The sequence below is a fragment of the Pezoporus occidentalis genome, unplaced genomic scaffold (genome assembly GCF_034315485.1).
Source record: "Pezoporus occidentalis ecotype Australia unplaced genomic scaffold, CSIRO_AGI_Poc_V1 ctg4, whole genome shotgun sequence".
Taxonomy (NCBI): domain Eukaryota; kingdom Metazoa; phylum Chordata; class Aves; order Psittaciformes; family Psittacidae; genus Pezoporus; species Pezoporus occidentalis.
Window position 1 is genome coordinate 11,218,976 of NW_026915724.1, and position 26,883 is coordinate 11,245,858.

A 26,883-nucleotide genomic window follows, 5' to 3' on the forward strand; every position below is an offset into this window, starting at 1 on the left:
ACATCAGATAAACTGCATCCCCTGATACACATCACTTTATTAAAATAAGTCCTTAGACAACCCCCATCTTCAAGTAACCATAGAGTAGCAAGACAACAAGAATATGTGGTTTTGTGGGAAATTGAGTTACTGAAACAAGGAGGAAAAGCCTCCTCACTTCTACAAAAATAGTTACTTTTCTATTTAAAACTAATAATAAATATAAGTCCATTATTAAAGCTTAGGTATCTTCAAAAAACCCCAAAGTAACAAACCGTTTCTCATCTGCAAGAGGAAGCATACCATGATTGGTACCTTTTAAGAAAGAAAACTAGCATTCTTCCGAATATTTGGAATCTAGATTGACATTTCATGACATACCTAAAAAGTCCATTTCAGTAAGTCTTCATAAAGTTTGCTTACCAAGCTACAAAGAGTATTACTTTAAATTCCAGTTCTAAGTTGCTTCTTACTACTATCTTAAAATTATAGTAGCAGATTATATTAATTATTGTGTTTAGATTGACTATCCAATTGCTTGTCAATCTTTCTTTTTGAGAGTATGGGGTTACTAAAAATGGGATCTAGCAAAAGAAGTTCCATGTTTATTGATTTTCCAAAAATAAACAAATAATACTGTTTAATACACATAGAATTCTACTTGCCATTTTCACTATCTATTCTACACCATCTGAGTAAGTTTGTTTCCTTTGCTGAAAGAGATATTTTTAATATGTTCATTGAAGGGATTCCATAACCTTATTGTTAGTTCTTCCAAAAATTTAAAAGAAATAATCTATTCAACTCTGAATTTAGGTAGCTTAACCTTTCCACTACTTAAGATTAATACTGATCAAAATATCTCTGCAATAAGTAACTTTAATTTAGAGCCTTTATTTGTAATTTCTATTGCAGCTGCTTCTAGTACACTTGACATAGATATTTTGTTTTGTTTTGTTTCCCTACGGAAACAAGATTTATTTTATTGTCTAGGCTGAATTAACAATCTGTTTTGGCACTTTTAAATACTTCTGCAACTTCCAAGGATTTTCTGCAGAACAATGGACATCTTGCTCTAAAAATTTAAGAATATCTCACTCCACTAATTTAAGAAAGACCACTGCACATTCATTATTTAATTTGTATTTCTCAATGATATTTTATTTTATACAACGTACCTGATACTTAAATAATATAGAATTTCTTAGCAATTTTAATTCTAAAAGATAACCCACTGTAATGTATACCTAAGAAATCAATTTTAGTGACTCTTAATGAGATTTGCTCTCCAAACCTCAAAAGTCCTTACTGTAATCAGTTATTTCTTGGCACCAGCTAAATAAAACCTCATTCAGACATATACCTAATTTTACACTGAAATCCATTATTTCATCACTATTCAGTGAAATGTAAGTTATATTAGAGGAAAATAACTTGTGAGATGTTGACTAAACTTGCGAGAAACTTTGGCCACAAAATAGCAATTAGTTTTCCTTGATTAGAGGTCTTCAGTGGGCCAAGAAGATAATGGCAAGTGTACCGAGACATATTTTAATAACTAGTATTGCTATTCAGCAATATTGTTATCAAGGACAACACAATGCACATTAATCCCTCGAGTCCCTTTTTACAAGGTCAGCACTAGCAGATGTTCACAGGAAAGTCCATACTTTCACTTTGTATATGTAATTTAGGCCTCTTTGTATTCATGTGAATACATTTGCTACCTTGAGACTGAGGACTGCTGTGTCTAGCAGATAGAATTAATGTTGTGTTGTCTACACTGAGATTCAAAACTAAGGAAAGGGCTTAAACTATGACAGATTTTCAAAAGCATAGAGCTTAATGACAAAAATTATTAACCCTTCCCCTCTCCCTCAAAAAAGGATCACCTACACTTATATACGCTCCTAAGACTTGCTGAAGAAAGCAAAAATATGTAGCCTGATAAATTGCTACCTTTGGTTGATCTACAGCAAAATAAATATGAAAAAGTGGTAATACTCTGTCCTACTAATGAATTGCAGTGAATTAATGTGATATCCTTTGCAGGAGAATTGATGATGAACTTATTGGCTGTTCCATGTGTCTGCTAGTGTAACTTAGCATTCATTAAGAACCATTTGAATTAGAGTGCTGTTGAACAAAAGTACAGTCTGTGTAGTTGCAAACAGCTTTCACCTCTCTTATCAAATTTTATTAGAGTTGCTTACCTTAAATTTTAAGGGAATCATCTTTACATTGCCTTCCATTCCATAGGGCAGTATAGCTGCTGGCTTACCTACTGGACAGTAGCTTACATCCTATAATAAGATCACTCTCTTGTTTCTAGTCCTCTAAAATATAGTTTGTCCTCATTAAAAGTAACATTAACTATATACAAGGACACTTTTTGTGTAACAGGGAGTAATTGAGAAAAAGAACCCCAAATCCCCATCCTACCTTTATACTTAATCCAAATCCTCCTATAGTCTGTCTCCTAATTGTTACTGTTCTTTCCTGAAAAAAAAAAAGAAGTTAGATTTAATGTTTTCTGCCATAACATCTATATTCACACTTTGATAAGTTGTTGCTGTGCTTTCTCCCTACTTTGATTTTTCTTGTTTTAATAAACTTGTGAATTTCACAATGCAAAAAAATCCCATGAAACCTATGCGGCAGAGAAAAAAGACAAAGTCTGGAAAAAAAGCTGAGGCTCTGTCTCAGACTAAAATTCATTTGTTCAATTTATACCATACTAGCAATTACTGCAATGCAATAAGAACAGAATTGTAAAGTTTTAAGTTAGTGCACAACACATGCATTTCAGAGGTCTTAACCTTGCCTAGTCCAAAACTGGTCCCATATGCAGACTGAAAAATACACACTGAAGTACATAAACTGCACTCCTGTAGGACATTCTCCAATTTAGTCTAATCCAAAAGGAATACAGTTTGTGTAATCCAAGACCACTCAGTGATGTGAACCAGCACATAAATGCAAATCATCTAGAAAATCATTTCAAAGCACAGTCCCTACCCAAATTAAAAAACCTAATACAATCACAGCCACTGTTGATGTCATAGCTATGGTTTAAAAATCATAAGCAATGATTCAAAGGATGTTGTTACAGATAGAATTATTTAAAACAGCCCATTTTTTTACTTTTATTGCTCATTCTAAATGCTCTTCTGTAAAAACTGTAGGCTAGTGTATCACTTAGATATGAACATTTACAAAAAAGACTTCTTAATTTCTAGTTTGTCTTGTTGACTTTATTTCCAAAGATCATTTAGAATTAGTCAATTAGCAGTAAAAAGCCTTAGTAGCAGATATTCCAAATGCATGGAATATATGGAGCTTTTAATGTCCTCTGTATGTGGTCTAGATCTTATAAATTATGTATTGCATAGTGTAAGTCTGAATATATATTTTATGTCTATATAGTCGTCTATTTCAGCATAATCAGCCAGTGTCAGTCAGATCTGAATGTCTCTCATCAGAAACATACCAGTAACAGAAAGGATGGAATATCTACACAGGTATTTTGTCCTTCATACACAGAAAGGAAAAGAAAGCATGTCAGGCTACCGCAAAAGAGTTTTGGAAACCTAAATTAGAGGGGAAATCAGTTGCTTTCTTTCTCAAATTTGTTGATGAATTGAGTAACTGCAGACAGAGCAAGCATAAACTAGGTCAGTGTTTTGAATGGCAAGACAAAATTGGTTGCCTAAAATGAGACTTTCCATTTATTTATTTAGTCTAAAGCTTGCAAATGTTTACTCTAAGAAAGAGGTATATAATTTTATTGTTAAATAGCCCAATGTTTCAATATTTTTATTTATATTTGAAATGCATGAAAAAATACACTTTTATATTTGTTACCCACTAATGAATGCATAGCATAGCAATAGAGGAATATATGACTATCCTGTTTCATCTATGTGCTTCTGCACTGTGCAGAAGGACCAGAAGAGTCTCGACAGCTCTCAACTCACACCATCTAGGAAGGATTTTTTATAATGAAGTTCCCAGAAACTGGGTTCAGTCCACAAAGTTATTTCACTTCAGGCCACTAACTGTACTTATAAAACCTTTAGTCTGTCAGGAGGTTTCAGCCAGAGGTAATGCTACAGGCAGTACATTCAGGATAAGACAATATAAACCACAGCTCGATGTGTGGTCTAAGCTGAGTTTACACAGATGAACATGAAACACTCAGCTGTGGCTTCAGTGGTAGCTGTATTTTTCCTGTTAAATCCACCTCATTTTCAGCTCCAGCTTGTGTTGAACAAGTTAAGAACAGAAGCTTGACTTAAGAACAAGTTAAGGAAGTTAAGAACAGAAGCTTGACTTGCACATTCTAGTAAATGCATTCTAGTATTTTTGTTATACATCTTAAATCAAATAGAAAATATTTGCATTACCTAAGAAGACGCTGAATAATAAACTGGCTTGATGTACTAGAATAACCATGAGTGAAATAAAGAATATCACCCTTTACAATTAAATTTCAAATTAAGTGGTATGCTTAGTGAAAAACATAAATCTTCAGTAAAATTTGTAGCCCATATGAGAGTACTCACTGTAAAGTTTAAATAGCGACATATGAACATATTCTGAACTGGAGCTATGCTTTAAAAAACCTAATAAAAACTTGTCCTGTAGAATTTCTGTTCTTGTTGGTTTTTTCTTTTCAAAAACCAGTGTAAAAGCATCAATAAAATGTTATTTCTGGTTTTCACTTAAGTGAAGGCAGAGTCAAAACCAGCCCTGAAAATTCTTGATTTGCAGACTGATGTGAGGTTACCAATGCTGTCTAACAGGACTAGAAACATTTTCCACTGGAGTTGAGAATTACTTTTTAAGAGGAAGAAATGCATGCTTCAGAAATACTTCACTAGCATAGCCGACTCCTAAATAAACAAAACAGTAAAAGTAAGCAAAGGGAACAGAAAAAATTCAAGCAACTGTAATTTTCACACACAACATGATTTATCAGCAGAGTTTCATCTAGTAATTTTTTCTAGGATCTTTTCTAGTAGATATTAAATATTTCATGTCTGTTACTGAACTGAACTGAACTTTGAAAACATACTGCAAACCTGAATCACTTCAGTGATTATGTGCAATGAAGGCATCGCACTGCATTTAACCTAGGTTAATTCAACACACTTCTCATTCTTATGATAAAGAATGGCTTTGGTGCATCTTTAATGTAAAGACTTACATATGCTTCATAGCATAATAGCTAGCAATTACACACATGCAAAAAAATTAATGATCTTCAAAAATACACATCAAAAGTACATGAGCTCTATATTTCATCAGTAAACTAGCAATAATAGCCTACTCTGCAATTGCCAATCTTGCGTCATCAATATAGTGAAAAAGTTTTTCCGTAACTGTCAGAAGCATCACACTTTTCATAAACATGTAAAAACTGTAATCCATAAAGAAAAATATTCAGTGCAGGTCAGTCAAAGCAGGAGCCCAAGATAGGTGATAATCTTCATCATCTATGTCCTCCATTCAGTAGAGAGACAGAACGTCAACAAATCCTACCCCTTAGAGTAGCAAAGTAACCTGAATAAGTATTTTGATGGCAGATACCAGCTTTGCAATGGGTTGCCAGAAAACTCTTTATCCAACTAAGATTTTCTTTGTGACTTGCATGACTTGCATGTGACTTTTTGCATGTGACTTGCAAAAAAAAATCCCAAACCAAGTTTCATATTCAATGCCATCTTCAAAGTAACATGAATAAACCTTGCATTATATTTTAATGTAAAATAGTATCTTTAATAGAATGATTACTAGAATAAAGAAGTTTGACCAGAAATCTGGAGCAAATTATTTTGTTCTGATTTCTTTATTTAGTATTTCAAACAAGCAGTGACAATAATAAAATGCTTTTCACAGGCCTAATGGCCATAAGTTCTTAAAAGGCTTTACAACTATTAATTTAGCCTTCCTGGGTAACTGCCCCCAGTTTATATACTGGCCATGACATGCCTTGGTATGGAATACTTCTTTGGTTAGTTTGGGTCAGGTGTCCTCTCTCTGCTTCCTCCTGGCTTCCCCTCCTCCCTGGCAGAGCATGAGACTCAGAAAGTCCTTGGTTGGAGTAAGTATTACTCAGCAACAACTAAAAACATTGGTAATATCAGTGCTATTCCCAGGCTGAAAGTCAAAAACACAGCACCGCACCAGGTACTAAGAAGGAGAAAAATGACTGCTACTGCTGAACCCAGGACATAATGAAATATGGCAACAACTCTTGAAGGCAGCACATTTTGTAGCAGTAAAGAAGTGCTCTAAATATCCTGATTGATCATTTATGGCTATTTCAGATTTATGATAGTGATGCTCCACTGATTCCAACTTTCCACTTAAAATATAATCTGTCAGCTGTAGATTGTCTATTAACATTTTACCTAGTTTCACTTTCCCTTTTATTGACAAAGGATAATACTCTATGCTTGAGTTTGCAATGGTTTTGCAAATTCCAAGAGTAACTTCACCTTCAAGTTTACAAATTAAAACTTAATTAAAAGCTACTTAGTTCAATGCTAAAACTACACAAAATATCCTGCGAGCTTGCTATTCCATTATCACATTTATTATCTACATTACACCAAACAGAGGGAAAGTTAGAGCTCCTAGGATCCTTAAGTGCAAGATTCAGAGCAGTGTTTTAGAAGCAGCTTCCTGGGACAGAACAAAAGTAGTTATCATTTTATTGAAAAATTCCAAGCTGCTGCCAAGCTGTCAGCATTTTCCATGCCTCTAACTCAGAAAATTCCTCATCCACACATACATTCATTGACTGGAAAGGAGAGCTAAGACTTTTGCCCAAAAAATTCTTCCTTAGAGCTTTGCAATGAAATAGAAGCAGTGTTTTTATTAGGCTTTAATTAAAAAGGTATTAAAATTTCTCCTTAAAATCCATAGAATCTTCTAGGAATCATGCACATAATTTTAAATGAGATTACAAGTGAAGAAAGACTGTGACTCTGTGACCACAACAGTAAACAGGAAACAAAAACACAGAATCCTACATACTCATTAATTATTTACATTTAGTCAAGAGTTAATGTTATTTTTAACAATTAAATCTTAGGGCACACAAAGATTGAAATATTTTATTCTGACTTGTATGTGATGTAAAAAGATTATAACTGCTTAACTGACTAGCAATAATCAATAATCAGTAATACTATGAAATTATTTTGCATAACATAAAACAGTAATCTAATGTGATCTAATAATCTGTCTCCGTGAAAGCAGTCAAATAACAGTTGAACAGAAGGATGCAGAAACTTCAAATCTCTTCATAAAACTGAGTTAACAGTGTGTGAAACTTCAATATTTGATTACTCAACCTTTTTACTATGATATAAATATTACATTCAATTGGGACACTGGTGAGTCTGGTTATTCATCTTGCAAGAGTAAAGGTATGAAGAATTAATTTGTCTAGGTCGAGACAGAAAAGAAGACCTCTCTTTGTCACAGCAGATAGACCAGACACAAGGTACTATACATATGGAAGAACATGGAAAAAAGCTGCATGGGTGTGGAACAAATCAGCAGGTGGGAAAAGAGGAATAGATACGGAGAGGTATCTACAATAGCACAGTGACATGGAAAAATGCAGGGGAAAAAAATCAGAGTTTTATAGCTTTTAAAATGTAATAACAAAATATAAATATATAATCAATACATTGGCAGCAACTTCATAGATCAACCTGTTTATATTTGATACCATAGTATCTTCAAGGCCATCACCTCGTGTAGTTTATCAGCTATTAGTAATCACCTACATCCTGAAATAAGAAAATGTCATGAGAATTTATTTTTCATTAATTGGTTTTTATACATTTTCAAGAAGGGAGATTTAATATCCTTATTTTGATAATGCTATGCTTTTTCTTACTGGCATTTCTGGCATTAACTGACATGAGGAGTCAAACTTTGTGCTCATTCTGAGTGTAAAGGACACAGGACACAGGTCAGTCACATTTCCAATTTGAATTAATAGTGGTAAGAAGGTTTGCCAGGACACTTGCTCATCTGCTAACAACTTCTGTTGTATGACCATTCGAAGCTTGTCTCATTATTTCAGTTCCTCATGCAACTGGAGAATGTTGGCAGTAAGGGACGGTGGTGAAATGCTGGTCAATTGGAAACCCCCATCCTCTGCAGCTATGCTGGAGACTGAAGATGGTCTCATTAATTCTTAATTCAAAATGTTCCCAGCATATGTCTAAAATCAGAAACATTTACCTGAATATCTACTTATAAAAATTCTACTCTGTCGTGATTTAAAGCCAGTCAGGCAGCTTGTTCACTCACTCCCCCCCTTCTTGCCCTCCCCCTACACCCAGAGGGATGGAGAGGAGAATCAAAAAGAATGCAGCTCCCACGGGTTGAGATAAGAACAGTTTAGTAACTAAGGTATAACACAAATCACTACTGCTACCACCAATAATAATAATGATAAAGGAAATAACAAGGGAAGAGAATACAACACCTCACCACCAGCCGACCGATAACTCGCCCCCCACAGCCCGACCAAGCACTGACCAATACGTCCTCTCACCCCGCAGTCCACTAGCCCCTTCAGGTAACTCCCAGTTACATCCTGGGCATGACGTGCTGTGGTATGGAATACCTCTTTGGTCAGTTTGGGTCAGGTGTCCTGTCTCTGCTTCCTCCCGGCTTCCCCTCCTCCCTGGCAGAGCATGAGGCTCACAAAGTCCTTGGCCAGACTAAAACATCAGTGTTATCAGCTTTGTTCCTAGGCCGAAAGTCAAAACACAGCACTGCACCAGCTACTAAGAAGGAGAAAAATGACTGCTACTGCTGAACCCAGGACATACTCCTAATATTAATTTATTTCAAAAGTACTGTATTTCTTATTATAGAAATAAAAGAGTAAAAACAAAACAAAACAAGAAAAAAACACAGAAACCTAGAGTCAGTATGGATCTGAATTCCCACTAGGCTTGGTAGGAATATCACAGAACTACATTAAATAGTTCTGTGATAAGTGTAGTTTCCAGCTACTGCCTCATATCATACACTGCCATTGACCAGTGATTTGGGGTTTCTGAGTGTTTTCTGGTATGCACTTTCTTTTTTCTTTTTCTTTTTTTTTTTTTTTTTTGGGGGGGGGGGAGGAAGCCTTCTTCCAATGAGAAAAAGCTATTCTGCTCTTTCACATTTGGCTTTACAAATGGCAGTCCTGTGTTTGCGCCTCAGTAGATGGCTATGCTTTTTATTTTTAAGTAGCTGCAGAAAAATAAGCTGGCTTAAGTTGTCCTTAAATAAGCACATTTACATCTGTCAGGCTGTCACTTTTAAAAGCTGTCCAGATTGGCAGGGGAAAAAAAAGTTACCACCATCTGATAGATATTTGAGGACTTCTGTAAAAAAATGGATTCACTCCACTGAATAGCTGACAGATACCAACACAATAAAAAAAAATCACCATCCTTACTGGTAGCTTTGTAAAGGTAACAAGAATGGAAAGCGCTTGGTGACCTATGTGTTCACGTATTTGCAATTCTCTCCAGGACAGGGAGTTTCACTATGGCATCATTCATGCTATTCAATCACATAACAGAATCAAAATATTAAATAAATACAGAAATAAACACAATACAGAAAATAAACTCATATGTTTACTATTTTGAGCTTTTAGCTTTTCAGACATTTTTTCTAGTCATTAACATTGATAATGTTATTTGAACTTCTTTTATGTACACCAAAATACATGAAAAGAAAATTTTAAGCTTTCAAAAGAGGTTGATCCAATGTAACAGCTTTAAAACTCACTCTCAGGAAGTCTCCAAAACTAAAATGTGCAAGCATGGGAAATATAATAACTTCATCTGACTGCTCAAGCAAGTGACAGTAAAGTAATGTGCTCTGAATTTAAACTGATACTTAAAAAATAATAATACTTCTATAATTTAAATTTTAAAAATCAAGAAAAACGTTATTGTGCAAAGTTTATGAGCTGAAAAACTATCTCTAATGGAATGTATTTTTTTGTAATACCATAATGGGCTTTGCATAGAGTTATATTTCAACACAGTTGATCTCACAATAGCAAAAGGACAACTTTAAAAGTAAGATATAACATGTTCTTATCTTTACAAGAAAAGAAGAATGATTATGCGATTAATAATGCCAGGTATCAGGTCTGGCTAAAGTTCAACAATTCAGGTCAGTGTTACTTTCTGACATTGGAAAAGGTGCTCTTTTCTTTATCAAAACCCCAGCTACAGTCCATAGGTTACATTCAGATATATTTGTATTAATCTCAGTTAAATCCCTGGACAAATGCCATACTACTCTGAGAGCTGTTGCTCTATAAATTATAAGATAAATATACATTCACTTTTTATTATCATTGGAATTATGAACGATCTTCACATCATTCTCCCCAAAAGATCCTTAATTTTAAGAAATATAAAAGAAATTATTCATGTTTAATTAAATAATGCATTACTACACAGCAGCATGCAACTACATTACTCAAAAGCATCGCTTTCATGTTACCATCAGGTGTGTTAGTAGCTTTCCGGAAAATCCATGGCTCTTTAACAGAGCCCTTAAGAAAACTTTTAAAAGGTGTAAATTCTCCTGGTAGCCTAAATTGACTATTTGCCAGCTGCTCACATTTTATTTTTAGTCTTTTAGCAAACCAGTAGCTGATTTCAATAAACCATCCTGTCAGATGGTACACTGTCATATCCTTAGTTTACGGATGTCACATATACTCTTGTTAGAAAAAAAAATCTGAGCACAATTAGCAAAGAACTAAAACCTATTAAAGAAAATAAGAAAAAAACAGACTAACTACTTGATAAAACACAACAATCCTCTTAATTGAATTTCAGAAGTTCATGAAAGGTGATAGGAATTGTGAGGATTAACTCTAAAACAGTAACACTGATTCTGGAATTGTAAAGATTAACATTTTCCTAGGGGTAAAACTGTTGAAGATTCATATTTCAGATCAGACATGTCATGTCTTAGATTATGACCCCTCCCATCATAATTTTCAGCAAGGTCAGTATTAGGCTATCCTTTTTAGTCCAGGCTATTGGCCCACACATCTAAAAAATGCTGGGAGTTGCTTTATTGCACATTGTCATCTGGAATAGCTTATAAAGCAAACTTTTGTGAATATAATGTCATGTAAATCAAGAAATATTTTTAAAAGGAAATATAAAATAAAGATCTTCTATATCTCTGCCATCAATACTGATGAAGTTGCCACATGGTTTAATTCAGTTGTTTTCAGGGCATTTCTTTTTGATTAAAAAAGTGGAAAAACCTTACTGTTTTATCCCATAAAATAACAGACTGTCACAGAGATTTATGATCACAGACTCATAGAATGGTTTGGGTTGGAATAGACCTTAAAGCTTAAAGGGACACCTTCCTCTAGACCAGGTTGCTCAAAGCCCTGTCTAACTTGGCCTTGAACACTTCCAGGGATGGGGCAGCCACAGCTTCTCTGGGCAACCTGTGCCAGTGTCTCACCACCCTCATCATAAAGAAATTCTTCCTAATATCTAATCTAAATGTCCCCTCAGTCAATTCAAAACCATTCCCCCTTGCCCTATCATATTACATTCCCTTGTAAAAAGTCCCTCTCCAGATTTCCTGTAATGCCCCCTTGTAGGCATTTGAATACTGTTACAAGGTCTGTCCCAAGATTTCTCTTCTCTAGGTTGAACAAGCCCAACTCTCTCAGCCTATCTTCCTAGGAGAGGTGCTCCAGCCCTCTGAATATCGTTGTGGCCCTCCTCTGAACTTGCCTGAGCAGGTCCACATCCTCGGGGCTGCTTTAAAGACAATTTACACTCAGCCTGTATTGGTGCTTGGGATTGCCCCAACCCAGGTGTAGGACCTTGAACTTTGCCTTGTTGAACTTCATGAGGTTTGTACTGGCCCAACTCTAGAGCCTGTCCAGGTCCTTCTGGATGACATGCCTCCCCTCTAGCATGTCAACAGCACCACACAGCTTGGTGTTGCTGGCAAAGTTGCTGAGGGTGCACTCGATCCCACTGTCCATGTCGCCAACAAAGATGTTGAACAGGACCAGTCCCAACACTGACCCCTGAGGAACACCACTTTTCACTGGTCTCCACTTGGACATCAAAACATTGACCAAAACTCTGAGTGTATCCATCCAGCCAATTCCTTATCCACCAAGCGGTCCGTCTGTCAGATCAATGCCTCTCTTATTTAGAGACAAGGATGCCAAATCCTTAGCAGTCAAAAAAAAAAAAAATTTCTGTAATACTTACTGATGCAACTGATGCTCAAATTTATATCTAGTTCATGGTAATTTGAACAATCTTTGATGCTTTATGGAATTGCCAGAGATACACTTGCTGCACTATCATTTTGTTTAGCCTACTATAAAAACAGATTTTTTATTTTTTTTTAGTGTTTAACACTGTTTATGTTTCTTGTAATGTTTTAGATTTTTTATTTTCTTACTCCAAACTGTATACAGTGAAAGAAGACACAAGGTTCTTTTGCATCTGTTTAGTTTTGGAAAACAAGAACTGTTTTCCACCAAAAGGGAAGTGTTCTAAATTAAGAACTAGGTCCCATGTACTCACATTAAGCAGCACCTCATTCCTAAGGAGCTATTGATTTCATTTAGATGGCTCCTAAAGATGCAGATCAGGATACTGCTGGAACGTTAAGTATCTGTTTAAAGTCTGTCCTACACAGAGGAGCATGCAAATTAACTCAGACCCAACAAACAGAAGAGACACTGTTTTGAACTAGAAACACAGTAATAGCTTTCTGTTCCTTACCAGTGCAGAACTGATTTAGTAAATCCTTATAATCAAATTATTTGAAGATTATTTACTAGAATAGATGAAAAAACTTTTCCTGTAGCTATTCTCTGTAAAATGTAACAATTATACTGGCCTTTAGTTACAAATTTTACTTTTTATTCTTCAGAGTTTATTCTATGAAGCAATCAATGCCTTTGTTGCTAATGAAAGCACTTGCTCTTGCTGTGTAGCATGCATGTAAAAGAAAAATAGATGTGGTCAGTGGTCTAGAATGATGGAAAGAACAAAATCAGTGAAGCAAAGTAAAACATAAGAAAGCAAGCAAATAAGAAACCTAATACATCAGGAATAAAAATGAGGAAAAAAAAAAAGGAAGCCTGTGGGACCTGTTTGATCAAGCTGTAGAATCAAACACATGATTCCAGAAGATTTTAATGACCTGTGACAAAAGGACAGTTAACTGTTTCTGAAATGCCAGTCATCCATAGCTTCAATGAACCTACTGAGTCAAGACCAGAGGAAATCAGGGTGAAGTGCTCAGAAGTCAAAAAGACACTTCCAGGAAAAAAGAAATTCCTCCCCATCACACTAATATCAATCAGTTATTGTGGTATGCATTGAATATGCAAATAAGATAAGGAGAGTGTAACTGATGAAGCAAATCAACCACTGTTTCTCATAGTGCCACTGAAAAACTAAAGAGGGCAAAACTGCAAGAGAAATCCTTTCCGTGAAATGGAAAAATAATAAATATGCATTTCATGAAGACATTTCAATAACAGCTTCAGTAGAAGTAATAGATATTACAGTACAATAATGAAAATAATATTTTTGAGCGATAAAATGTTTTAAGAAATAATGTCAGAATGGGGTTGGTGGAGTAATGGTGCTACAGTGTGCTGCTAATTGAACAACCATAGCCTGAGCTCAAACTCATAATTTCTTTTTATCTGAGCTGCTAGATGTCCTCTGTGTTGAGGAACCGATTGATAAAAGGAACATCTATATTTCATATAAAGCACACAGACCTGTCTTAGAAAACTGCATTTATACAGCATGAAACTATCAAAAGCTAATGTCAGATTTGACATGCAAATAAACCCAGCCTTTATGGAGACAGCGTAGACAGTGTGGTACTCTTGTTTCAGAGAAAAACTCAGAATTGTTCACCTCAAGATGTTCATAACAGTGAGATGGATTCTCCTATAAATTTTCCACCCTGCTAGCACAACTAATATTCTACCAATTTATTTCTGGTTTCTGCTTTGTACCTTTCTGTTACACTTGTATTTAGAAATACAGGGATGTTGCGACAGCAATTAATTAATAAAACAGAGAGACACAGTAACAGTCATATAATATTTACATAAACAGATACCAGACTACTATGCATCACAAGATTTAACACGAAATCCTGTGATAATTGAATTTCGCTCAAAGGGAGAGCAGAATGTTTATGATAGTTTCCCACAAATCTTAAGAACATCTCTATAAGATACAATTACAGTACCTATAAAAATGTCTATAGAAATGAATAGTAAATGGCTGCTATCATACTTAGTGATCTTCTAGAATTTAATAAATATTATAATAGTTCCAAATCCTGCAATATTATTCTATATTGCATTTTACACATCTTCCAAATAATTGTCTACAAAGCTCAGTTTCTTACCCACAAAATTCAATATGGTGCTTAAATAAGAAAGCTGACATATCACACAAAACCAGTAATACATAAATCACAATATTACACTGTTCCAGCTGAAGTCCATCTTTATTAAGATAACATGCCAGAATTAATGAAGACTGGGAGGCCTCCTATAATCCTAGGGTGAAATCGGTGTGCTCAGCTCGCTCCCTGGAATGTCTGTACACCAATGCATGCAGCATGGGAATAAGCAGGAGGAGTTGGAAACCTGTGTTAAGTCAGGAGACTATGATCTGGTGGCAATTACAGAGATGTGGTGGGACAGCTCACATGACTGGAATATAGTCATGGAGGGCTATGTCCTTTTCAGGAAAGACAGGCCAGCCAGGAGGGGTGGTGGGGTTGCTCTTTATGTGCGGGAGGAACTACAATGCACCGAGTTCTGTCCAGGGACAGATGACGAGCGAGTTGAGAGTCTGTGGGTGAGAATTAAGGGGCAGGCTGGCAGGGGCAATACTGTTGTAGGTGTCTGTTACAGACCACCAGATCAGGGTGAGGAAGTTGACGAGGCCTTCTACAGGCAGCTGAGAGAGGCCTCACAGTCACAGGCTGTGGTTGTCGTGGGGGATTTTAACTTCCCTGATGTTTGCTGGAGGGACCACTCGGCAACCCAGCCACAGTCCAGGAGGTTCCTCCAGTGTATGGATGATAACTTCCTCCTGCAAATGGTGGATGAGCCGACCAGGAGAGGAGCGCTGCTGGATCTCATCCTCACTAACAAGGAGGGTCTGGTCAAAGCAGTAAGGGTTGAGGGCTGCCTTGGTAGCGGCGACCACGAGATGGTGGAGTTCAGGATCTTGTGTGGTAGGACCAGTAGAATAGCAAGTAGAATTGCAACCCTGGACTTTAGCAGGGCAAACTTTGGCCTTTTCAAGCAATTGCTAGGGGAAATCCCATGGGCAAGGCTGCTTGAAGGTAAAGGGACCCAAGACAGTTGGTTGGCATTCAAGGATTGCTTTTTCCGAGCTCAAGATCAGAGCATCCCGACACGTAGGAAGTCAAGGAAGAGGGCCAGGAGACCTGCGTGGCTAAATAGGGAATTGCTGGGTGTGCTCAAGTGGAAGAGGAGAGTTTACAGGTCATGGAAGGAGGGGCTGGCCACTTGGGAGGAATATAAGGCTGCTGCTAGAGGATGTAGGAAGGCAGCTAGGAGGACTAAGGCCTCCTTAGAATTAAATCTGGCGAGAGGGGTCAAGGACAGCAAAAAGAGCTTTTTCAAATACATGGCAGATAAAACTAACACCAGAGGCAATGTAGGCCCACTGATGAACGGGATGGGTGCCCTGGTGACAGAAGATACAGAGATGGCAGAGTTACTGAATGCCTTCTTTGTCTCTGTCTACTCTGCTGCAGGCAGTCCTGAAGAGCCCTGTACCCCTGAGACCTCAGATGAAGTCAGGTCGACGGAGCGGTTTGCCTTAGTCGATGAGGAATGGGTTAGAGACCAGTTGAGCAATCTGGACATCCATAAATCCATGGGTCCAGATGGGATGCACCTGCGGGTGCTGAGGGAACTGGCGGAAGTCATTGCTAGACCACTCTCCATCATCTTTACCAAATCTTGGGAAACGGGAGAGGTGCCTGAGGACTGGAGGAAAGCAAATGTCACTCCGGTCTTCAAAAAGGGCAAGAAGGAGGACCCAGGTAACTATAGACCGGTCAGCCTCACCTCCATCCCTGGGAAAGTGATGGAACACCTTATCCTTGGTGCCATCTTAAGGCATATCAAGGATAAGAGGGTTATGAGGGGCAGTCAACATGGCTTCACCAGGGGGAAATCATGTTTGACCAATCTCTTAGCCTTTTATGAGGAAATAACACAGTGGATGGATGATGGCAGAGCGGTGGATGTGGTCTATCTTGACTTCAGCAAAGCATTTGACACAGTCCCCCACAGCATCTTCACAGCTAAATTGAGGAAGTGTGGTCTGGATGATCAGGTAGTGAGGTGGACTGTGAACTGGCTGAAGGAGAGAAGCCAGAGAGTTGTAGTCTATGGGGCTGAGTCTAGTTGGAGGCCTGTAACTAGTGGAGTGCCTCAAGGGTCAGTACTGGGACCAGTATTATTTAATATATTCATCAACGATTTAGATGAGGGAATTGAGTGTACTATCAGCAAGTTTGCTGATGACACTAAGCTGGGAGGAGTGGCTGACACGCCAGAAGGCTGTGCTGCAATCCAGCGAGACCTGGACAGGCTGGAGAGTTGGGCAGGGAATAACTTGATGAAATATAACAAGGGAAAGTGTAGAGTCCTGCATCTGGGCAGGAACAACCCCAGGTTCCAGTATAGGTTGGGGAACGACCTGTTAGAGAGCAGTGTAGGGGAGAGGGACCTGGGGGTCCTAGTGGACGACAGGATGACCATGAGCCAACACTGTGCCCTTGTGGCTAAGAAGGCCAATGGCATCCTGGGGTGTATTAGAAGGGGGGTGGTTAGTAGGTCGAGAGAGGTCCTCCTTCCCCTCTACTCTGCCCTGGTGAGACCCCATCTGGAATATTGTGTCCAGTTCTGGGCCCCTCAGTTCAAGAAGGAGAGGGACCTGCTGGAGAGAGTCCAGCTCAGGGCAACAAAGATGATTAAGGGAGTGGAGCATCTCCCTTAGGAGGAAAGACTGAGGGAGCTGGGTCTCTATAGTTTGGAGAAGAGGAGACTGAAGGGTGACCTTATAAGTGTCTGTGAATATATAAAGGGGGAGTGTCACGAGGATGGAGCCAGGCTCTACTCAGTGGCAAACAATGATAGGACAAGGGGTAATGGGTACAAACTGGAACACAAGAGGTTCCACTTAAACTTGAGAAGAAACTTCTTCTCAGTGAGGGTGACAGAACACTGGAACAGGCTGCCCAGGGAGGTTGTGGAGTCTCCTTCCCTGGAGACATTCAAAACCCGCCTGGACACATTCCTGTGGAACCTTATCTAGGTGTTCCTGCTCCGGCAGAGGGATTGGACTAGATGATCTTTCGAGGTCCCTTCCAATCTCTAGCATACTGTGATACTGTGATGCTGGTAAAACTAGTGACCCTCGCAGCATGAATTAGCAGCATGCATGAAGTCAGGTGTTGCACTACCGTATGAAGCAACCACAGCAAACGAGGACAGCACATAATTCCTCTACCAGCAAAGGCTTGCCATAAAAGTTATACATCAACTGTCTTATCAAGTCCACTGGCAGTACGTGGATATGCAAGTACATTGAGGTCTCTGTACTCACTGTAAAATTCTCTGCTTGTGCAATTGCTATTGCATTCAGTGGCTCCAATATTCAAGGGTGAGTGCAGAAAAACAATACTCTCATCACGCATATGACTTATTCATTACCTTATTGCTGCTTCTTAGATGAGTATGGCTAAAATTTACTCTCAAAAGATGATGTATTAAAACACACTGTTAACAGTATAAAATGAAATATCAAACTGTGGGAGTAAACGCATACGTTTGTGTGTGGGCATACACACGCACACATACATACAGAGTATTTCTGCTTTGCATAAAGTACATCTTACAGAAAAAATAAAAACTACTTACACCAGAATAGAAAGGCTCACCAGACACACAGATCACATCCTGCTCCTGGATCATCAAAATATCTTTGGCTAAGTGCAGTCGCACTTTGAAAGGCTCCTGGTTACCATCCTGCAGCAAACAAATCCCTGTCTTTGTCTTCAAAGGAAGGAATAAAGAAAAAAAGTTTTATGTTAGAGTTTGCATTGCCAGAAGTGGTATTTTGAAACAGAATAGCTTAGAGATAGGTACAGTTATAAAATGGCAGCAAATATGCAAAATCGCAACCAGTAATCACTGTATTTATTTACTGTACTCAGACTACAAGAGAACGACGGTCACAGGAGCAATATCAAAGGCAGATTTTACAAAAATAAGGTGCTACTCTGATGAGGATGAATTTGTGAAATTCCTTTCAAATCGCTTCAGAGCAGCTGTGTTCTTACTTTCCATCTTTGTATTAAATGATGACACCTCACTTGGACATGAAATCAAGGGTGATGCTCCACATATTACACCAATTTTGACACAGACATATGAACAATAACACCTCCAAACTAGCCAGATGTGAGCACTGACAGCCTACATGAACCTGTGTGGGCTTTTCATGATCTGGGAGCATACTAACTTGTGCTTTAACGTTCGTCTTCAAATGAAGATGCTGAAGTTAAGAATAAAAGAGATCAAAGAATGCAACTGCCTGTAGTAACTTACTTCTTACTCAAATTTTGAACTCTATTGTTAGATCAAGAATTCTGTAGGATCTCCAATATAGAACAAGTGACTTTCCAACAATTTTGCAGTTTCTTTGTGGTAGTAACTATTTGTACTACTTTTGGGGGCAGTAGTTTGAGCAGTGAAAAAGCCTGCACGAGTAAGTACTTCCAATATGTAATAATTTTTCCCTGAAGGCTGTGTTGAAATGGCATTCTTTATAACATTTCATAACTGACAAGAGTCATGTTGGTAGAGTGGTTTTGGTATGAGAAAATTGCTTACAAGCAATTTAAAAATTCAGCCTTTCAACTGGTAATCTAACAGTATTAGATACCTATACTTATTTGCATAGATACAGAGATATGCACGTATGCATGTATGTATCTCAGCAGAAAATTCCAATACAAAAGCATTTAAAATCTTCAACTCATGTCAATAAAACTTTGCCTTCATTCAGGTCACATTTCAATTCACTGTCTGTAAAAAGCTGTTTTGAGAGGAGATCAAGGAAACAAAAGTCTTGCTGTGAACTTTAACTACCAAGGCTGACCTGGCTGAATCTGAGGGCTTTTTCTCAGACAAGAGTTTAAAAGAGGATTTGGAAGATCTCCCCATAATGTGCTCTGATACCTTACATCCATAGCATGGACAGAAGAAACACAAATACAGAACTGACAGGAGGCAATTGTCAGAATAAAGGTTTAAGTTAGTTTCAAAAGGCTTTGAAAGAGGTGGAAAGGTCGAGGACAACCTTTAAATAGCTCTATACAATGTTCTGTCACTTCTGCTCAATGCTCAACACTCAAACTTAGGAAGTTGTTTCCCCTTGGACACCAATAGGACATGTGTATAACTCAGTCATAACTTTGAAAGTTGGTCTGACATTTTTATTCTATTAACTAAGTGAAAAAAAAAGAAAAAACTAAGGGCTCCATACACTGAACTCACACTTTGGTCAACAGAAGCCCTGGACAGAGAAAATCATACAGCCTTGTTTGAATATTTAGGTGTCTTTTTCAAATAGGACAAGATAGAAACTGACATGAAGAGACAAATCAAATCTGTTAGGTTTTCAGCACCACTGAAAAATTCCCTCTCACACAATACATAGAATATTACAACATTTAAAAAAGAGAATAAAAAGAGAATGTAAAATAGTTAAATTCCCAGGGTCCTCTCCTTGCAACTTCTGCTTTACAAACTAAGACAACTTTTTCCGTGGAGTTGTGAAGTAAGCACTAAGTGACAACAGAAGCTGAACAAAGCAAGCTGCAAATAACTAAGTTCAAAAAAAGAGGAGTAGCCTACAAACATCTACCACTTATAAAATGCCTTTCTCCTGCAGAAAAGTTTGCAGACATGCCTTTCCTCCTTCCTGGATAAGAAACTAAATAAATTCTACCTCTAGTACACTGATAATAGTAACTCTGCTGTACTTGACTGCATGCTCCTGATTTGGTCAATAACCCTATAAAATCTCCACAGAGTCTTTCTGCAAAAGCTGAGGGGGTTCATTGTGGGAATTAGAACACAACCATAGCAGACACACTTAGCCATTAGAATAAAATTAAAATTCCAGTCAGTTTCTAAATGCATGTGGGCTGAGCTTACTCAGTCTGAACAAGGAAACCAAGCTTGGGAACAGCAAAATATTTTGGCCATTGGAAGACTGATTGCACACACTCAGGGATCTTATTTACATCAGACACTCTAAAATGTAATGAACCACTTTACTGTTGTTGGCCTTTATGAAAGCTGGTTTATGATACAGTTCAAAATTACATCTTCAACTATACTACCTTCTTCTCTCTTCTACCTGAGAGCAGCATTAACAACCATGTAAAGGAGAATGTACTTCAGTTTCATTAGCTAAGCTCAAGAGAAGTCCTTGAGAAGGATGACTAGAATTTAATTGTTTCATTCTGTTTTATTTTTGTCTTCTGAAATTTCCTTTCTGTTCTTTCCCCCACTCCATTCAAAGCACCCAGGAAATTGAACAAAATAAAGATAAGAGCTCCTGAATCCTTATCCAGAGCTGGAACTTAGGGAAGGCATCCTGTTTATACGCTTTCATGTAAATTACTGTGCATATCAACATTTTTCATCCATGCAGCCCCAGCAAAATTATTCTGGTTGAAGAGAGATCACCTGTCCAGCCTACACCCTTGCCATTTCTTGTATCTGAAAAGCTTAGATGGTGTGCCTGTGTGTGTGTGGATGAGGTAGGGGATTGTGGGTTGTAGTTGATGTTCACTTTTGTTCCCATTACTAATTTTTAAGAGATTACATGACAGTGCATGCTAAAATTTTCCTTCCAAGCCTTTTATATCTCACTGGCAGAGGGCTCTGCCCTACCCCTGACCTACAGCAATAAACCAGCATACAGTACGTCAGCCAAGCTACTGTACCTGTCAGTGTGAGATCATGCAAAGCATCTTCGTGTGTTTAAATGTATGATAAACTGCATCACCTTATAGCAGATACAGATAGAGAAGCATAGTTCAGCTGACAACAGCTTGTTCAGCCAATGCACCTTGACTGACTGAGACAAAATCACCAGCAACATTGCCCTACTTAAATTTATATTATTTTACTTTCTTCTTCCTATCTATAGAGTTTGGCACCTGTTGTAGTGAGGGCAAGAAAACTGGGTGTTTAAGTTCCACATCTTTATGAAGTTAATGAGATAGTCTAGGGAATGAATATGGAAGCAATACACAGTGGTGAAAGAACAGGTTTCCAGGTGGGAGAGGAGTCAGCGACTTCATGCAAAAGTAGTGATGAAGGAGGTAGCAGTACCTAAGCGACAGATGTAGTGAATGTTGCAGCTGCACAGTGTTGCTTCTGACATCTCAGTCCACACCTTTTTAAGCTGTGCTAGACAAGAACACTGATATAGCAAGAGCTGATGTCCTTGGCAGGAGTTTAGAAACTGCTTACTGTTCCTGAACTAATATAAGAGGGGCTGAAAACTGATCCCTCGTTGCTTTGCCACACCAGTCTGTGCTGAACTTTCTGCTTCAGATCACTATCAGAGAACAGTACAGGTTGCCAGAGCCTTCAAGGCAGACTGCTTCTATAAAGTATATGGTCACACTCATTATTAGCAATAAGGCAGTGAAAAAAAGGCCATTTAAAAACCTTTTCCTATTATACCCTGACTTACAGCACAGTCCATATTGGCTGTGTATAAGATCTGGCCCTAATAACTTTCCTAAAAGGAATTTAGAAACACACACCATAAACAGCATGGTACAATATATATGGCCTTTCCAAATATTTAATAAATAACTTCACAGGAAAACTATGATTTATACATTTATGCTAGCAGCAGTCTCTACCAAGCATACACAAAACTTAATCCTGCATGAGAAACATCTTTAAAATTACACGTTGAGTTCAAGGCAAATTTTCTGTAGGACTTCCAACATAAATAGTTTTTCATTTATCTGGCCTAAATAAGGCTACTGGCAGGTTTTCTGTTGAAAATGGTTTTGTTTACTTTTTTTCCCTATTTGTGGTTTTCCTTGTCATGTATGCAATTTCTAAAACTTTTCCTATGTTTTGTTCTGGAGGAGACTTATTCAGTATTTCAGGCAATTTTAAATAGTCTCCATTAGTTTTCAATACAAGACTATTTTTGTTTATGATATTTTTTCTATTTCTTCTGCCTTGCGGTAATAAAATAATTTGATTAGCTTTGCTTATTCTAGCTTCACATTAGTAGGAAGACTTCAACAGATACCCCAGAATAGGCTAGTCCATAAACCAGTGGAAGAAAGGAAGACAAAAGTAATACATTTTCTGTGAAAGGTGGCCTCAAGTTTTTAGTGCCTGCTTTGGCCAGTATATCCTAAAATGAATGAAACCTCTGCAATTTAGTTTTAAGCCCTGAAATTTATTTCTACTATCAAGAATATGATATCAGTAAGGAGAATGGGCTGCATAAAGTGCCTTAAATATGTATGTAGTTCACTCCACATGAATAGCAACACTTTTGGATACCTATCTGAACTGAGGCTAACCCCTGAGCAGTTGGAGGATATACTTCTCACTGCTTTATAATTGTAAGTATAATAATAAAACGGGAAATTGATCAGAAGTAGAAGATGACAATGGTAATGAATACATGAGGTAGGAATATGTGTCAGAACTACACAAAGGATCTTTTTTAAATGGTCCAGCTACTCACTCTGTGGAGGTGCTGCTGGCGCAATTTAAAAGCACTTTTATTGTAAAATACTGGAATGTAGCCCAGATACACAGGGATGTGTTCAGCTTGTCATTCAGAGCCTATTCTATCAGATACTAACATTTTCCAATTCAGAGGATAGCAAGTCCAGTCCTGAACATCGATTCCTGAACAGCAGGAAAATCTTGATTTTGGACTTTATCTGCATTTTCTTTGATTTGCCAGGTATTTGCCTGGTAAGTATTTGGCTACAGCATTCTTTTTAAGTGCTTTTCTTTCAGAGAATTTCCTTGTTTCATACAGTCTGATTAATTCAATATGCAAATTAGACATTTGGAGAATATATTTTTATATAAATATGTATATATATGAGCTTCTTACTGAACTAAGGTACTTTCTTAGAGCAAAACTTCTTATTTTCTGATGCTATCAGGAAAGAAGTTTGGATGTTTGAATTGCCAATGAGCATACTATACTGGGACTAGATTATATCATTACAGTTGAGACCAAGAGATTAGATAAGATAAAACTGAACGTTGTAAGAACATGTGTGGTTCTTAAAATTTAATTCATCTATTACATTACATTTTCACAGGCACTGTAAATTGCCATTAATTTTCCATCTTGTGATTTTGGCATTAAATTATGAGTGGAAGCTTGATTTAAGAAAAATTCCACAAACCCAAGGGATTAGAAATCCCAGAACTGCCATTTGACAGCATTTAAAAACAAAGGAAATCATCAGCCTAGGGTGAGATGTATAAATCAGAAAACAGCATAAAGGTAAGTAGAAACAGTCCAAAAGAGTAAATAACAAGATCTATGAAAGAAAGTCACAAGGAAGTAAAAATACTGCTTAAAAATATAACATTCTATGGCAGGCAAAAAAAACCAAAACAACAATACAGTATGGATGTTCAAATAGAGGCAACTAGACCTCTGAAAAACAGAATGTATCAAATTTTAAAGTGTGTGAAGTCTACAAGATCATTCACAGGATACATAAAGCAGAGGACAAACTGTTTACCAATAAAGAAATAATGGACAGTACTATAGAGACAGATTCATAGATAATAAGCACTAAAATGAATGGGGTACTTATTAATTTAAGCAAGTTTGAAGTTATATTAGGTAAAAAAAAAAAGCCAAGCTAATAGAAGTAAAGGATGAGATTTCAAAAGTTAGGAAGTAAGAAAAGTTAGAAAGCTGCACATGCAGCGTATTCATAAAGTATATAGAAAATATCAGCTTAAAAAAAAAAAAGAAAAGAAAGAAAAAAAAAGAAAAAGAAGAGTGTCTAAAGGGAGAATGTTCTCATGCATCATAACAATCCCAAGTTCTCACTATCAGAAGGGTACTTTCATAGCAGAGGACAGTATTATGTCAGAGACTGAGGTTATCTTTCAAGAGAGTTTTCAGAATACAGAAGGTCAGGTGAGTACGGGAGAGCGTTTAAAGAACCCAGTGACTCTATGATTCATGCTCTTGTAAAGTTCAGAAAACTCAAGACAAAGGCTAAAAGAGGAGCCAGATAGTCTTACGGTTTAGAAATTGTTGAGTAAGTACAAGAACCAGCACAATGGATTCATTTGCTCATCAGTGAGGGAAGAGCATGGAATCCAGAATAATTAATTATAAAATAATGCAAATTTTCCCACAGCTAGCAAGCAGATAAGCCACAAGAAAAAAATAACTATAACTTTCCTATCATCAGATACCAGGTATTTTCCCTGTTGGTGCTGTGTCTCTGCGAGCGTTCTGTGTGTTGGTATGTGATATGCGATAGTCATGTACATAAGCACATATGTATATAAGCACATATACATGTAGTGTATATGTGTGCTCTGTATGCGTGTGTCTACTGGGGATATTTATTCACTCCCACTACTGGTTGAACCTGGGCCATGGAGCTGCAGCTGCTTCTTGGGCTTTCAGATTCAGCTCAGTATGTTCTTCCCTGAACGAAAACCAAAGTAGATGATGCTTTTCAATGATAGTGTTGAAGTTTTAGTTAAAAATTACACTATATGTAAGCATAAGGCTGCTGATGATTTATTTAGACACAGGCATTTGATGAAAGTAGGTTGAAAGTCTATATTTTATTAAGCTTGATTAGACTGGGAGGAAAGATGTAGATCACAGCTTCCAGAATTTCTTGGAAGTGACAGCACCGGTTCTGTGGCAGAAGACTTATTTTATGCAAAGCAAATAAACTAGGGTTGACTCCACTGCATTTAAGTTTATTAATCTAAAAGCAAAAGAAGCTTCTTTTGGATCTCCAGGACACAGAACTTTCTTAGGATGGGTGGAATCATCCTCTCCTTTCCTTCTCTTATCATGGAAAGTCCAACAAAGCAGTTGCTTTTAAAGAGCTAAATTTGAAAACAATGCCCCCATTAGAAACCTGATACAGAATAACTAATTAACTTATTGTACTGTACTGTAAAGGCTAAGATAGAACTCATATGCTAGGTCATTTTTCTGTGGCTGTTCTTGTCATCACTGCTGCTTGGCACAGAAGTAAGTTAATTGCCGCTAAATAATTAATACTAGTGTACAGTTCAAATAATGACATAAAAATACAATGAAAATAGTATGTATCTGCCTCTTTGTCAATAAATGCATTAATAAATAAATGATAATATATCATAAAAAAGAAAATCAACGTGCCCTTAAAAATATGTTTTAACTTTTGGTCAGGCCATTGAACTAGATGATCATTGAAAGTCCCTTCCAACTGAAAATGTTCTCTTCTAAAACCCAAACCAAACCTCAAAACTAGCAAAAATGCTTTTTACCAGGCAAATAATCTGGGATATACTTAGACTGGGCACGAATCTTCTTAAGGTCTTAAAGTCTGATACATAGCATCCTGGACAACCATCGTTGCATTCTTTCCCAAAGGTAAACTTAACTGTCATATTACGTTTTGACCGTACTACTCCTCTCAGAATGTTGTCACGATTTAATGTTCTTTAGCCTGTTTATTTTCTGTTCCCCCCTAATTTATACCAATTGATTCTCAGGTCCAAATTGGCTTTAAGCTGCAGTTAGTTCTTGGTTCTAGTGCTGTTCCCATCCCTCCACTTCATTTTTTTTCATGGGATCATGGTAAGGCTTACAGATATGGCCATTTTTCTTGCTTTCAGTCATAACTTCCAAAATGTTGTTTGCAATTTTCAGTGTACAGGCCTGACTTTTTAATCACAATACTGCACTGACATCATTGCGCAATTTGGTGTAAACAGTACTCACTGTGTCTCAATTGCTGATGTGAAACTGCATTACAAACATTGTTCATAGACAATCATTGAGTAAATAAGATGCTCTTTTTAATGTCTACAAATACATCTCATTTAATTTAAGGAAAAGTTAGTGGAAGGGGGAAAGAAGTACTTTGCACAGACATTATGAAACTATACTCACTTTAAGCAAAAATAACCCTCTTAGCTCATCAAATCAGAATGGATTTGCTTTTCATATTGGTCATCTTCACCTCTTTCCCTACTCAACCTTTTCCCCCACCTTTACAGTGCCAGACAGATTTCTGACTTGACTGATGTTTTCAGATATAAACACTGCACGAAGAGCAAAGACCACACAAAACATAGCTACCTGCGCGTACATTGTGCCTACAGAGGCAAATTGGAATGGGCAGAGGTGATGGCTAGGGGTGAATACACACCTGGGCAAATTCTTTCATCTTCTACTACAAAGTCTGTCTGCCACCATAAAGTGATCAGCTGAATAACTGTATCTGATTATATAACTCCTCTCATTTCAGAAAAAAAGGAAGGAAAAAAGGATTTTGCATATAAAAAGGATTAAAAGTTCATGGAATTTGATTCTACTATTGTTCAAAAAGAAAAACATCTGATCCTACCTCTTCACAGGCGGTCCTGAAATCCATGTGCTATGACACAGCAAGTGATATTTGTCTAAAATGGAGAGAAAGATTTCATTA

At 37.3% G+C, this 26,883-nt stretch overlaps 1 protein-coding gene across 7 annotated transcripts in view; it reads right to left on the reverse strand.

Moving 5' to 3' along the window:
• The window catches only part of SNTG1 (syntrophin gamma 1), a 324,574-nt gene that overhangs the window by 129,000 nt on the left and 168,691 nt on the right, over positions 1 to 26,883 (reverse strand). For 4 of the 7 annotated variants that reach the window (XM_062633423.1, XM_062633421.1, XM_062633420.1 and 1 more), the window contains exons 2-4: positions 26,803 to 26,857; positions 18,035 to 18,169; positions 2,422 to 2,478 (exon numbers count right to left, since the gene is read on the reverse strand). In XM_062633423.1, coding sequence (XP_062489407.1) covers positions 2,422 to 2,478; positions 18,035 to 18,169; positions 26,803 to 26,829 — 219 coding nt within the window. In that variant the 5' untranslated portion in view covers positions 26,830 to 26,857. Of the gene's footprint in view, positions 1 to 2,421; positions 2,479 to 18,034; positions 18,170 to 26,802; positions 26,858 to 26,883 lie in introns of those variants that run through there. The other 3 variants (XM_062633424.1, XM_062633426.1, XM_062633425.1) reach the window with 1 other exon arrangement.